General features: G+C 32.9%; 1 protein-coding gene across 7 annotated transcripts in view; it reads right to left on the reverse strand.

Moving 5' to 3' along the window:
- Mapk10 (mitogen-activated protein kinase 10) overlaps positions 1-14,007 on the reverse strand; it is a 313,016-nt gene that overhangs the window by 63,500 nt on the left and 235,509 nt on the right. For 5 of the 7 annotated variants that reach the window (XM_040292190.2, XM_040292193.2, XM_040292192.2 and 2 more), the window contains 3 exons: positions 13,478-13,616; positions 12,615-12,780; positions 9,712-9,783 (listed from right to left, as the gene is read on the reverse strand). In XM_040292190.2, the coding sequence (XP_040148124.1) occupies positions 9,712-9,783; positions 12,615-12,780; positions 13,478-13,616 (377 nt within the window). Of the gene's footprint in view, positions 1-266; positions 339-9,711; positions 9,784-12,614; positions 12,781-13,477; positions 13,617-14,007 lie in introns of all 7 variants that reach the window. The other 2 variants (XM_005341740.5, XM_040292189.2) reach the window with 2 other exon arrangements.

Consider the following 14,007-nt stretch of genomic DNA (forward strand, 5'->3'; position numbering starts at 1 on the left):
GTTACTAGTTTGGCAGAACTGAGTTAAGGCAGACCTTTTGATAACATGTTGCATCTTTCATTTTTGATACTGTATTATCCATATAAGGTCATGCTAAGAGACAAGGTTACTCTACCAGATGCCAGCATGTAGATATCTGACATTTGAGTCTCACAGAAACCCTCTAAGGGCAGCAAATGTATACCATGGACACTATTGTATTTGAAACAAAAGGGAAATAATTGAGAATGACACCCATAGAGACCACTGGCTGCTAAGAAGGATACGATCAGTGCCAGGAAAGAGCACTGCACCTTTTATCATTTCTCCCATGATGCACCCTACTGACCACATGTCAACTGAAAACAAAAATGAAATGAAGATAAACAAGAACACAGGAATAGCAACAAATAAATGAAAACACTGGACCACTCGGGCCAAGGAGCAGTAGACTAACCTTTCCTTTCACTGACTGGAAGACAGGCCAGATTCATGATCATTAGCATTTTAAAATAGTGGAAAAAGGTGCATCCATGTGTCAGGGTACTTTACGCTGTGTAACTGACTGACAATACTCCTGCAACCCATCTAATGTATGATAACATTACTTTGCAATTATAATTCAATAATTTCTTTAGTTTTTGATTTAAAAGATCTAATTTCCATGTATCCTCTGGAATCCTACTGATTTGTATTGTAAATTATTCTTGATTGTGTTAATATGGGAAGCATGCAAATTGATCTCTTTACTATTTTTTTTTGTATACCATATTTGGAAAAAGAAGAAAGAAAAGCTGAGCTTTCAGCAACCTTAAAAGAGTTTCTTTTATAGCACATTTACTCTTATTTATAAATATGAATAAGTTTTTAGAAATGAAATGCCCGTTCAAGAATGAATGTTTTGGAATATGCTGGCTCGGTTTCATTGTGACCCATCAAAGGAGCCTATTTCTGAACAGGAAGTCTTGTCCTCTTATAAACATGGTTGCTTTACAAAGGTAAGAACATCTGGCCTTAAAAACAGGATGATTCAACATGAAATAAACAAGACTAGAAAGCTGACACTTCTTCTGAGACTGAACAGTAAAAGAAATCTGGAATTTAAGGGTAGATTAAAATGGTATCTCTGCTATTGCCAGTTATCATCCAGAACTTAAAACCAGGAAGCCAGAGCAGAGGGCACACAGGAAAGGGGAAAATGGGGGAGGGTAAAGCAAGAGAGTGAAACTACTCTCTTACACTATACTGGATTACTCACTGGCTCTTACTAGAAAGTCAGAAAGATCATTCTTATAAGGAAAAAACTGAATTAAGGGATGCTGAGGGAGGGCAAGTAGAAAAGGCATTAAGGCAGCAGCACAATATAATTTTGCTTCACTTACATTTCAAATTACTTCTTGTAATTTGGCAGTGACCCTAAAGAATTCCTTATGAGATTTTTTTCAGCGTGAAAAATCTCACTGGGGTTAAACCCAAGTTTCCACTAAACAGAGTTTCACTAAACACAATGATCACTGCAAAGAAAGGGTTATAGCTTTGAAGGTGATAGGCATACCCAGAGAAGCAAATTTGTTTTGCTTCCATTTCAGGAAAGCAAGTAACATGCAAAAGTATCAGGGAAAGATAGAGCAAACAGTTGTGCATCCCTTTATTATTAATGTATTTTTAACTTCATGTAATAGCTATCTCATAAGAGCTTGGTATTGTGAGAATCTTTGATGGAAAAAAAAAGTCTTCCAAAATATATTTATTTTGAAATTGCAACTATTCTTATACTGTCCAAAGTGACCAGTGTGACTAGGTTGCTATTTGTACTATATTTTTGTTTTTGTAAATATTGTGAAATAGATAACAAAAATATAGAAAGCTAAAAACTAAATAAGTAGTGTTTTTGTTTTGTTTTGTTTTGTTTTGTTTTGCCTGTCTCCATTCAAACGTTTAAAAAAGACATTTTGCCATGGACATGGCTGGGACATGGGAAACAGCTATTTCTTTTTCTTCTGATACAGAAATGCTTTCTACAGTATCTCCAAGAGAAGATACTCATTTTTTCCTTATGCAGTATCATCTCCCCTGCTTTCTAATTGTGTAAATTTGATCAAGTTATTTCACCTAATTAAACCTCAATTTTTGTGATCAAAAAATGTCAATGATGAAAAATGTTTTTGTGAAGAAATTTTTTTTAAAAAGACTTGAAAGGACTAGGCCTGGTAAAAGCTTCTTCCATATATTGCCTGGTATATAATACTTCAATAAATATTAGTTATTTATCATTACCTGTACTATAATTATATATAAGAATTAAATACATAGGAAAGCTTTATTTACTTCCCAATTATGTAATAACCTTAAATGTTTACATTTATAACTAGAAAATCTTCCCAGTGAGGAACTCTCACCATTTACTAAGCAAGCCATTTCATTGTTGAAATCACTTAGAAAGGTGTCCTACATATTAAATTAACATTGACTCTGTAGAGCTTCTCTCCACAGTCTGAACAGGAACTACCCTATTTCCTCATCCAAATAATAACTTTAAAATATTGTATACATAACTTGTAATGCCTAACCACTTCTCTCCTAAAACTGACTCATTTTTTATTAATTGTTCTTCACATATTCCTTAAATAATAACATCATTAACAAAACAACAGATGGCCTAAAAGGAATCCTAGTCCCTACATTACTATTGTCTTTGGTTCTAGACAGCTCTTGGTTTAATAACTGATATTGATAACCGGTGTGATTCTTTATTCTTTTGTGTGTGTGTGTGTGTGTGTATGTGTTTCTGTGGGATTCAAACATTCCAAAATAAAAGGTGAACATTTTTTGAAATTTATTTTCATGTTTACAATTTAAAATAAACATTGTAAATCACAGAGGCTTTATATAAATATATTAAGGCAGCAATATAAATTTTAGATTGAACTTCTCATGTCCATATTGAATTCTATTTATTTATATACAGTTAAGACTCCATAAGGAAAGCCCATATTATTATTTCCATACTAAATAACTTGGATCATAATCCATGTTTAAATAATTTTTGGACTAATGACTATTATAGTTTGGATCTTAAATGTTCCTCAAAAGCCTATATATATAGTGATATCCTGGCAATGTTTTCAAATTTCCTTTTGAACTTTACTTCCTCATTCACTATTCCTATGCAAATGCCACCCAAATGCTCAGCCTTGTGTCTGGAAATGACAAATTCTGTTATTATGAATTATAAGAGTAGGATTTAGCACATGAATTTTTTTTATTTTTGTACTTGAGATAGGGTTATTACTCAAATTTTATATACCAAATTTTATGAATCAATCATCCCAAATAACAGGAAATAAAATTTGATACTAGTCTTGATGGTAGGAAGAGGGGGCAGTGGTAAACCTCTCTCTCTATGTACTGTAGTAGTTGATATGATTATCAAGGTAAGATAAGATTTTAGGAAAATTTTGAGATATTAAATTATTACTATGCTAGACTTTAGAAGTACTTAGCAAATTCCATCACTGATGAAAACTTGATTTTTATACTTTCTATGACAATATGGTATAGTATTTGGATTTTTTTATAAAACTCCTGTACACAAATGCTGCCCAGATAAAATTCGAGGTACTCTAACATTCTGATTCATCACGTTGTTACTCCAAAATCAGTATTCCAATAGTCAGAAAGCAGAGATTCAGTTGCAATTGTAACGCTCAGATACTGTGACACCTTCCTTGGAAGAAATGTCAAGTAAGTTTTGGTTTTACTAAAATATGTTTATTTAACTTTCTTAGAACCTCTGAAAATCTGCCTCATATTATTTGTCAGAAATAAGCTTATTCTAAATGATCTGTTTTTAACTTCTAGCTAAGAAATAGAACTGATATAATGCAGGTCCTTACAGTTAAGTCTCCATGAAGAAATCCCCATATTATTATTTCCATACTAAATAACTTGGATCATAATACATGTTTAAATAATTTTTGGACTAATGACTATTATAGTTTGGATCTTAAATGTTCCTCAAAAGCCCTTATGCTAAAGTCTTGGTTACCAGCCTGTAGTGCTATTGGGAGGTGATGGGCCTAGGGGAAGGAAGTTAGAACATGGGTGCATGCCCTCAAAGGGGTATTAGAACACCAGCCCATCCCCCCTCCTTCCCAGCCACCAGGTGAGTGACTTTGCTTCACCATGCACTCCCTGCCATGATGTTCTGCCTTACAATAGGCCCCGAAACAATGGAGCCGACCAACCATGGACTGAAACTTCTGAAACTGTGAGCCAAAATAAGTCTTTCTTCCTTTTAAGTTGATTGTCTCAAGTATTTCTGTGACAGCAACAGAGAGCTGATTAACAGTGAGTTTCTACCTAGAAAAATGTCTCCTACCTAGGAGAGCATGTGATTCTGGTACCACGATTTCTAAGACCATACTCCTCTTTAATACAATTATATTTTCATTTATCATAGGTTTTAGACAATGTGCTTTTATAAATTTTCTTTCAATAAATACCTCAAAGTACAATAGCTAGAAGATTGAATAGTTGTCTAAAATCAGAACATTTCTTTGGAAATTTGATGTTTCAAAAGTTAATCACTGAATTAGTTACTTAACAAAGCACATTGTTTTAAACTTCGGTTAAAATGTCTAATTATAAGAGACTACTATTATACATAAATAAAGTGAGAACATACATATTTTGCACATGTAAATCTAAATAATACAAATAAACAGCAATTCATGAAACAGTGCTAGGAAATCAGGGAAAGATATTTTCCTTGAATTTACTTATTAAAATTGCTTTTCTTTCTTTATAATAAGCTCAGAATATCCAGCTCTCATTTAGACAATCCTGTCTCACACATATTTTCACTAAAAATGAAAAAGTAGTAAGTACGCTAATGGTGAAAACAAAATTCTTTTAAACAAATACAAATAATGAATTCATAATCTCATTTTAAAAATATGTTCATAATTACCTGCAATGTATTTATGGAGTGAAACAATGACTACAGAAATTTTGCATATTAAGTTTTTTTAAAGCCACAGATCTCTCATTGTTTGAGATAATTCTGTATTGTCTTAAGATTAAGGAACAGACTTAGACTTTATAGCAATGTATTAGTTAAAAAGTTTATTAGGAAATAAGCACTATTATTTCAAAGAATTAAAAAGGAGTAAGAAATTTCACTGCACTAGATTTAATAATTCACAACTTTTAAATTTTGCTCACTTTACTTTTATCATTCCTAATTCTCGTATTCAAAACATTTAAAAGATGTGCCATTCAGTTAATTTGAGGGTGTATTCTTTATGTCTTCAAGTATATTTTTGGCAAGCCATTTTCCTATTCCATAATACCTAGTTCTCTGGCAATGATGCATATTTAACTTTTTTACTCTAATTGAAATTTCTTGTGCATGTAGAGGGAAAGGCCAGAGGGAATGTTTTAGCAGTCCAACTGTCAGCTTTAATTGGAGATAATACACTGGAGATCTGGAATTTTAAAATAAGTACCATGTGCCTGTCTTGAACATCACCCAGGTGGGAGAACTCTGGCCAAAAACTCTAGATAAAGGAACACCCACAGGGCTTGCTCCAAGAGATCCTGCCTTTTGAAATAGAATGTAAAAAATAAGGTGGAAAGACTGTGTCTGAAAGAAGCAAATTAAAGGAAAGAGTTCATGAAAAGTAAACTGGTGCTAAGGGAGTCTTGGGTAGTCAGGAAAACAGCATGGCATCTAGGATGAGTGGAGGGAGGAAGTGGCTGCACAGTCTTTAGAAAAAAAACTTATAAGAAAGCAACATGAAGCTGCTATACTATAAATTATTATTGGAAGGAACAAAATCTTAGTGAAAAGTGGAGCTGGCATATTTATTGCTGTCTACTTGAAATTCAGCATGGATCTAAGAATTTTTAGTAGTACTACATACCATATTATGCCAACACACATGCTATAAAATATGTTTTCATCATAAGACTATAGTGAAAATTTAGGGTATAAGAGTGTGTATACAATTATACAATTCATTACATAACAAAAATATTTTAGAAATGTTCCTTTGGATTTTAAAATAATTAGTAAACTAAAGGCTGGAAAAGAAAATGTGTGTTTTTATTTTTAAATTTTGTTTGCCAATGCTATGATTTAGTAATCAATAAACTACCCTGTGGTATCAGCTAGATCATATTAATCACCAAGGAATCCCCACAATGTTTCTCAAGTTGCAAAGATAGTTTTAAGTTAAAAGTTTCAATCACTGATGACAATTTAATAAAATTTCCTGATTGGTCAAAGTGTTTTAGTATTTTTGCTTTCAGTTTAGATTTTAAAAAGTCAGGTGAAGAGAGAGGAATAAGATTGACTATGATGGTAAAGAATTATCACATAATTTTTTTAGCCTCAGAGTAATTCAATTTACTATCAATATTAAAGAATTAATAATTTTAAAGTATTTTAATAATTTTAAATGAAAGTCAAGAGAACCTATGATTTTCTTAAGTCTGCAAAATTTTTGAAGTAGTCAAGGCATCAATTAACACATACTAAACATTGATATGACTGCCGATAAATGCTGGAATTATTTCAAGATGCTAAATTGTTGGCCTATTTCTTCTCCCAATAATAAAAATAACCCTGTCCTTGTGTCCTATTGTCATGGTTTGGTGAAGTTAGTTCGATCACCTGATTTCTCTACTGTTGGTAGGAAGTCCTACACATAAAATAATAATTCCTTCTAAAGATAAATGAAACAATTCTACTCAAAATGAACAAAGCATATTAGTTCATTGTTTAATAGGGATTTCCATTTTTTAAATGCTATCATGACTTAAAACATTAAATTATAATTTTAATTATAGGAAAAAATGATCTAAGAGCTTAAATCCAAGGGAAACATTTCAAACTGACAGTATTTCTTCTAAATCATTTTATTAAAAATAAGTTATCCATATTGAAGTAAAATTTAAATTAAATGGAGCGTTTTCCACTGTCAATGTCTTCCTGATAATTTCCATCTTTAAATTAGGTCTGCTTGAAGGTTCATTATCACATATGGCATGAGGCAATCAAAGACCAATATGCCTGGTAATCATGACTTGACATGAAGGAATATGGAATGCAAACTCTTCTCACAATCTATATTTTTTGGATTAGAGATTAAATTCAAGGATCATGCCTATCCAGGATATAAATTTTATATATTGTTTTTTGCACAGCGTCATTTCAGTTCCAAATATTTTTCGTAAACAAACTAGAATAAAAGGAAAGAAGGGAAGCTCTGAAAGAATGGAGGCTCTAAAAGAAGAAAAATTGATAGAATAAAGTATTTTGAATTGTGCCATTATCTTTGTTGGTTTTTCAGAAGGGTTATTTTGTGTTAAAAACTCTTTTTTTTTTCTAATTTTATTGTTTTCTGAATTTAAACTGTGGAAATAAGAGCAAAGCAACCTTGATAAATGCCTAGGGAACTAAACTAACTCCCAGAGAACAACCTGGCTGTGTGAAAATCCAGTGATCTATGACAGCAATGTCACATGAAATCCTGAGGCTTTTGTCTCCCACTCACAAGCGCACTATAGAGAGGTGGCTGTGTGACTTCACTGAGTGTTGATGGAAAGTTTTTTGTCTATTTGGTGTTTTGAAATGTATTACACTCCAAAGGCAAAAGCACAAAAAAAAGATTTCTAATTTTGAATAAGATTGGTTCATATAAATGTGACTGTAAATTGTAATATTGTTCAAATCAACTCTATATAATTGATCTTCAAACTATAAATAAATAAATAAAGTAAAATGAATTTTCAAACTAGTCATGTGAAATTTGATGTGTGTGAAATGATACTTTACACTATAAAGAAACATGAAGCAAATGATGATTTAAGAGTAAGATTGATTATAAATAAAAAGCTGCCAGGTGGTTATCCTGTGTTCTAGACCAATTTTATATGAGAGGAAAAACCAAAAACAAAAAAAAGTCACAAATTTAAGCACATAGCTACTTTTAAATTTATTAATATTCACATTTAAAAGATCAGACAGAAACAAATGAAGTTAATTTATTATTTATTTATTTATTTATTTTTGTGTTGGGGATTGAACCCAAGGGCACTTAAACACTGGACCACATCCCCAGCTTTCCTTTGCATTTTATTTAGAGACAGAGTCTTGCTGAATTACTAAGTGCCTCACTAAATCTCTGAGGCTGGCTTTGAATTTACAATCCTCCTAACTCTGACTCCCAAGTCACTGGGATTACAGGTGTGCACCACTGTGCCTGGCTAAATGAAGGTAATTTTAACAATGTATGTTATTTAGCCTAATATGGTCAAAATATTGTCATTTTAAGCCAATCAGTATAAAATTATTAATGAGATGTTTTATTTGTTTTTATATCTTAAAAGTGGTGTACTTTTTATACATATAACATATGTCAATTCAGACTACAATTTCAAGTGTTGTATCAGCAATCTGTAGCTAGTGGCCCTCTATTGGACAGTAAAGGGCTAGAAGATCATTATATTATACCAATGTTTAGCAGAATCAATAAATGCATTGATGTATATTCATGCATCCTGATTGTAATGACAACTTCCCATTGAGTTAGGTTGTGTTTTTTTTTGTATTATTGCTCTTTTTTTCTACTGAAATAATGATAATATTTTTCTTATATAAAAATATTCCTTTATAGAACTTTCTTAATCAAATTGAATGATTGCCAGAGTTATATGTCCCACTTTTCTTATCATTAATTTCCACAAAAATACATATGTAGTAAATATAAGGAATTTGCCCTGCATTATGATTGTTAAAATTTGTCCATTATTACTGTCTTAGTTTTACACTAGTGTTCTTTAGCAAGGTATTTTTGCATTTATAAAAGTATATTCTCCTGCTAGTATGTAAATTTTATCATTCATATATTATATACACAATGTGTAACATTTTTAGAGTGAACTTTTGGTAGTTTAAGATACATGCCTGCTGATTTAGTAATTTCAGCTCACAGAAATCTCTCTAAGAAATTTCTGGTGGAAAGTACTGCAAGACCCAGTGATAGAATTCAAATTCCCACTTCTTTGTAAAATTCCAAATTTGGTGGGTAAAGCAATTATCCGTTTTTATGTCACATCATCAAGTTAAGTGAGAGGAGCCTATTTTACACACACCTGACCTCTGATTATCTGAATAATAATTGTGATTTTTTTAAATATAGAAGCTCGTGTTTTGAGGCGGATATGCTATATTGACCTATTTTAAGACTGGATACAGTGTCAAGAGTAATTCAAATCAATAAAGCCAAAGACAGAAGCTCAGGATGTCAGCAAGCAGATAAATCATTATGCCTAAGTATAGAACATAAAATAATTTTAGAAGGGAGATAAAAAATTACTTGCAAATAGTGAGGTTTTTTTGCTAATTATAAGTAGCTGTATTTTAATCATTTGGATCTAGTGGCATCTCTTATTTATAAAAAAAATAGCATTGCTGTATTGAGTTGCAGGCAAGGAAGTAATTTAAGAAGAAAAAAGCTTATTGAAAATTTAATTAAAAGAAATCATTGTGGTAGATAGTTCACAGGACTGGTCAGATTATAGAAATTATCACTTTTTTAAAATTACGATTACACCACTTACCCAACTTTTTGCTTCTATCTTTACTTGCCTGGTAAAATCATTACGTGTTTAAAGGGAGAGAAAACAAAACAGGTAAAGCTGCAGCAAAAGGTACAAGGATACAATCCCTTCCTGGAAAGAGGATTTTGTGGCGAACCATTTCTCCCATAATGCATCCCACAGACCATATATCCACTAGAACAGGAGAGAGAGTGAAATGAAGAAAAGGGAGGAAAGTAAAGTTAACTAAGATAATTGACCTCTGAAGGAAGAGGAAAAAGAACAGTTTGATTAGAAGGTACAAATTTCACCTCCTGCCCAAAGCTGGCCAAAGGGTGAATTAAAAACAGCAGTACATGATTATATAAAGCGTCTAGTACAAGAACTCAAATTAGTTTTAAAAATTACTTTATGAATGCCCAGGAATGCCTCTTATGCCACAAAGCTAAACCAAAAATTCTCCATGGCAGATGACAGCTCACAGTCAGCAAGAGGATTTTGATATTATTTGTTGGATGGAAAAAAAAAATCAACCTATAAAGATGGCTGTTTCCCTTTTCTATTCTACCCAGTTTGGTTTGGGTTCAAAATAATAATTCAGTGAAATTCAAGAAACTAGGAAATGGTTGGAACCATACTTTACAGATAGTAGAATTGGAATTTCTTGGTAGTTGAGACAGTTTTTTTCCTCTGGAAATTATCATTCAAAATAAATATCAGTTTTAATTTCTACTTGAAATATTTTAAGAAAAATAATATCTGATGAATACATGTGTATGAAGAGTCATCTAGAAGTAAAGTGAAATTAAAGGTATTAATGGTGTTAAAATTTGCTAAGACCATAAATTTCCCAATCGTCCTACTTGTTAGCTGAACATACTTCACAGTTAGCCTTCTCTTACCAACCTTAACACTCTTCCAACTCGCCTTTTATTAAGGACAAAGGGAATTTGGGGGGCAAAAACATTATGCTGAATTGCTCGGTGGGGAAGGAAGGCAGGGTAAGGTGCACAGGACAGCTGGGCATGCCTGATGCGGGAGCAAGCAGGTTTTTCTGCATGATAACCTTCCTCTGCTCAGAGGGAGGACAGCCCAAAGGTACAAGGAACACCTTCTCCATGCTCCTAAGGAAGCCAAAAAACAAAGGCAGTAATTTTCAGCCCTTTCTAGTGAGCAAAGGAAAAGGGGTTGAATACCAATTGTCTACACGGCAAAGATCTGAAAAGCCAGAACAGGCAAATTTGAGACCCCAACCCCCCTATACATTCTTAATTTTTTTTATGACATATATTATTTACTCATATTTATGAGTCAGGGTATGATATGATGTAATATTTGATACATGTCTATAATGTGTAATGATAAAATCAGGGTAATTAGCATATCCATCACCTCAAACACTTATCAATTCTTTGTGTTAGGAATACTCAAAATCCTCTTTTAGCTATTTTGAAATATATGAATTATTGTTAACAATAGCCCTTGGTTCTTAAGTTTCCTTTAATTGGTTCCCCCTTCGAGTTTTAAAAAATAAATTGTGACAATCGTATGGGATAGTGTTCCTTGGGAGGAGGCTCCATTCACCTCTTCTGAGTCAAAAGGTGCCAGAACCCTGACACTGGCCACCACGGTGAGCCTGACTTTCTTAAGAGCTGACTTTTCACCTTCTGTAAAATGTATAACAGCATTGAATTTCTTGTAATCTGAAGGTACACAAATATTTTTTTTTTAAACTTCCGTGTCCGTGGAATTTCCTAAAAGTGCCCTGTAGCACCTGTACATAAAAATACAATAATTATTCATATAATATTCATAAAAATAGATTTCTGGGAAGAAAATAGAGTAGAATATAAAAACAGATATCAAAGGTACATTGAGTACATATATATACAAACCTAAATTTAAGCTATTTTAATTTTTAGTAAATATATTTTAATAAGCTATTCCTTGTAACAGATATTCTCATCAGAATATATCACAAGGCCTTATAACAGGTATTTTATATGTCCTTAATTTTAGTCAATGAAATCCAATTTGAATATACTTTAGTCTTTATATAAACTTAAAGTGTTCATGTATACTAGATGTTTTTCATGAAAACGGTAAAGTTCTTTGTGTGTGTGTGTGTGTGTGTGTGTGTGTGTGTGTGTGTGTGTGTGTGTGTGTGAGATACTGAGGACTGAGCCCAGGGCTTTGTGCATGCAGAGGAAGCACTCTACCAGCTGAGCTACATCCCCAGCCCAATGGTAATGTATTTTGTGTATGTGTTTGTGGTACTAGAGATTAAATCCAGGAGCACTCTACCACTGAGCTGCGCCCCAGCCCTTTATATATTTTACTGTGAGACAAGGTCTCACTGAATTGCTGATGTTGGCCTCAAATTTGCAATCCTTCTTCCTCAGCCTCCAGGGGAGCTGTGCTGCTCCACCTGGTTAGTACTGTAAAATTTAATGTTTTCCTTTCTATGATATCTGGGATTTATAAAAAATTTACTAGGCAACTGCTATCATAAAATTAATTACAGAACATTTTAAAGTGTTTAAGAAACTGTTATCCAATTTGAATAATGTGTGTGGATTATTCCAACTTGACTTTTTAGTGCTTATGAAGAATTTCACTGCAAGGATCTTTTTGTTGATCTTTGCCTAGGACTGGAATCATGAATCTAAGATATGACACAAAAGCCAAATAGTAAAATGAAATAGCATTCTTCCTGTTTTCACATTCAGTCTGAACCTAACATCAACACAAATAGCGATTTTTCTCAATATCTATAGCATGCATGCTAATCAGTATTCATTTGATTGTTTAATCAGACTCCATTTATAATTCTTTTTAGCTCTAACACTTCAGTGATCTTCTATCAAAGCATCCTTCACATTTGTAATGAATGATTCTTGCTAGTAGTAATTTTATAAAAAGTAAGCTCTGAATATGAAAGCTGGCAGTTCTATTTTTGAGAAATTCATATTCCTGGCTATCCAAAGCATGCACCCATTTTCTTCACAGTTGAAAAGCATCCCTACCGTTCTCCTTGTAGCCCATTCCCAGGATGACCTCAGGGGCTCTGTAATAACGTGTCACCACATAAGGGGTCATCATGAAGCTTGTGCCTGCTGTCCTGGCCAGTCCAAAGTCAAGGATTTTCAATGTGCAATCAGACTTGACTACAATGTTACTTGGTTTTAAATCCTGACAATAGGAACAAGGGAAGAAATTAAAAGCCAGCATCCAATGGAACTTGCAATTTTCACCTACTCCATCAACATGGCAGTGTTACAACTGCACTGAGAGGGTCCTTCTTGACTGCACAGCCCTCTAAAAGGCATATGTTACGGTTACACAGAAGTTCACAATTAGTTTTGGATTTTAAAAACTGTCCTCAGATATTCTTTAAAATTGTTTAAATCCCAAAGAGAACTGTATTATCATTTTTACAATTTAAACTTATCCTGGGAAGAAGTTTTAGGGGAATAAAGCATATCATTTATTGTCATCTCTTAGGTTTTTCCTCCAAGCAATCTAAAATTTTTGGTATATATTTCATTTCTAGGCCCAACAGGAACAAATCAGGATAACTGATTTTATGCTTCCAGAAATGAACTATGGAAATGAACTGTCTTATTTCAGCTACACATATGACCTCTGTCAATCAAAGAGCTAGAAGGCATAAGGCCTATTAGGAGCTGACTATCAATGAGCTGACAAAATAAAATTTGACCTCAGTAGAAGTGTCTTCTACACATTAGTGAACTATGTGTTAATTCTACTAATAAAGGAGTGTACAAATGCACTATATTTGACCAAATACAACATAAAGAAAATAATCTCCAAGTTTCTTTTCTTTTCAAATGTCTCTTAATTATGACTTTAGAGAAGGTATTCTTACCCTGTGAATAATCCCAGCAGAGTGGAGATGCTTGATGCCACACAACATTTGGTATAGCAGGTAAGACATTCGCTCATGGTCTAATTCCATCTGAATCACCTGACACAAGTTGGCATCCATCAGTTCCATTACTAAGTAACTAGAAGGTAAATCCACAACATTGGTTCCAATCATAAGATCTATAAAGTCCTTTAATCACATTAGAATCCTGTACTAAATCTGTAAGTTTTCTGAACGTCCTAATTCTTCCTTTGACTAAATCAAGAATATGAAAAAGTTTCCAGTATTGCATGAGTCTTAGCTGTAGTAACTCTAATAGAAGGTTACTAATAGAAACATCATCTATTAGTGTGTAGTTAATGCCCAAATATTTTCTACTTTTATCTTGCTCTCCCTTTTCTCTGTATTTCTTTAACTCTTTCCTGAATATTAATGTTACAAATAAGAAAAAAATTTTCAGGACAAGTACTTCCAGTAAATCCATGTAGGTGTGTTAAAGTAGACAATGCGTAGGGAACGACTTCCTTTCC

The sequence above is a fragment of the Ictidomys tridecemlineatus genome, chromosome 9 (genome assembly GCF_052094955.1).
Source record: "Ictidomys tridecemlineatus isolate mIctTri1 chromosome 9, mIctTri1.hap1, whole genome shotgun sequence".
In the NCBI taxonomy this organism is placed as follows: Eukaryota; Metazoa; Chordata; class Mammalia; order Rodentia; family Sciuridae; genus Ictidomys; species Ictidomys tridecemlineatus.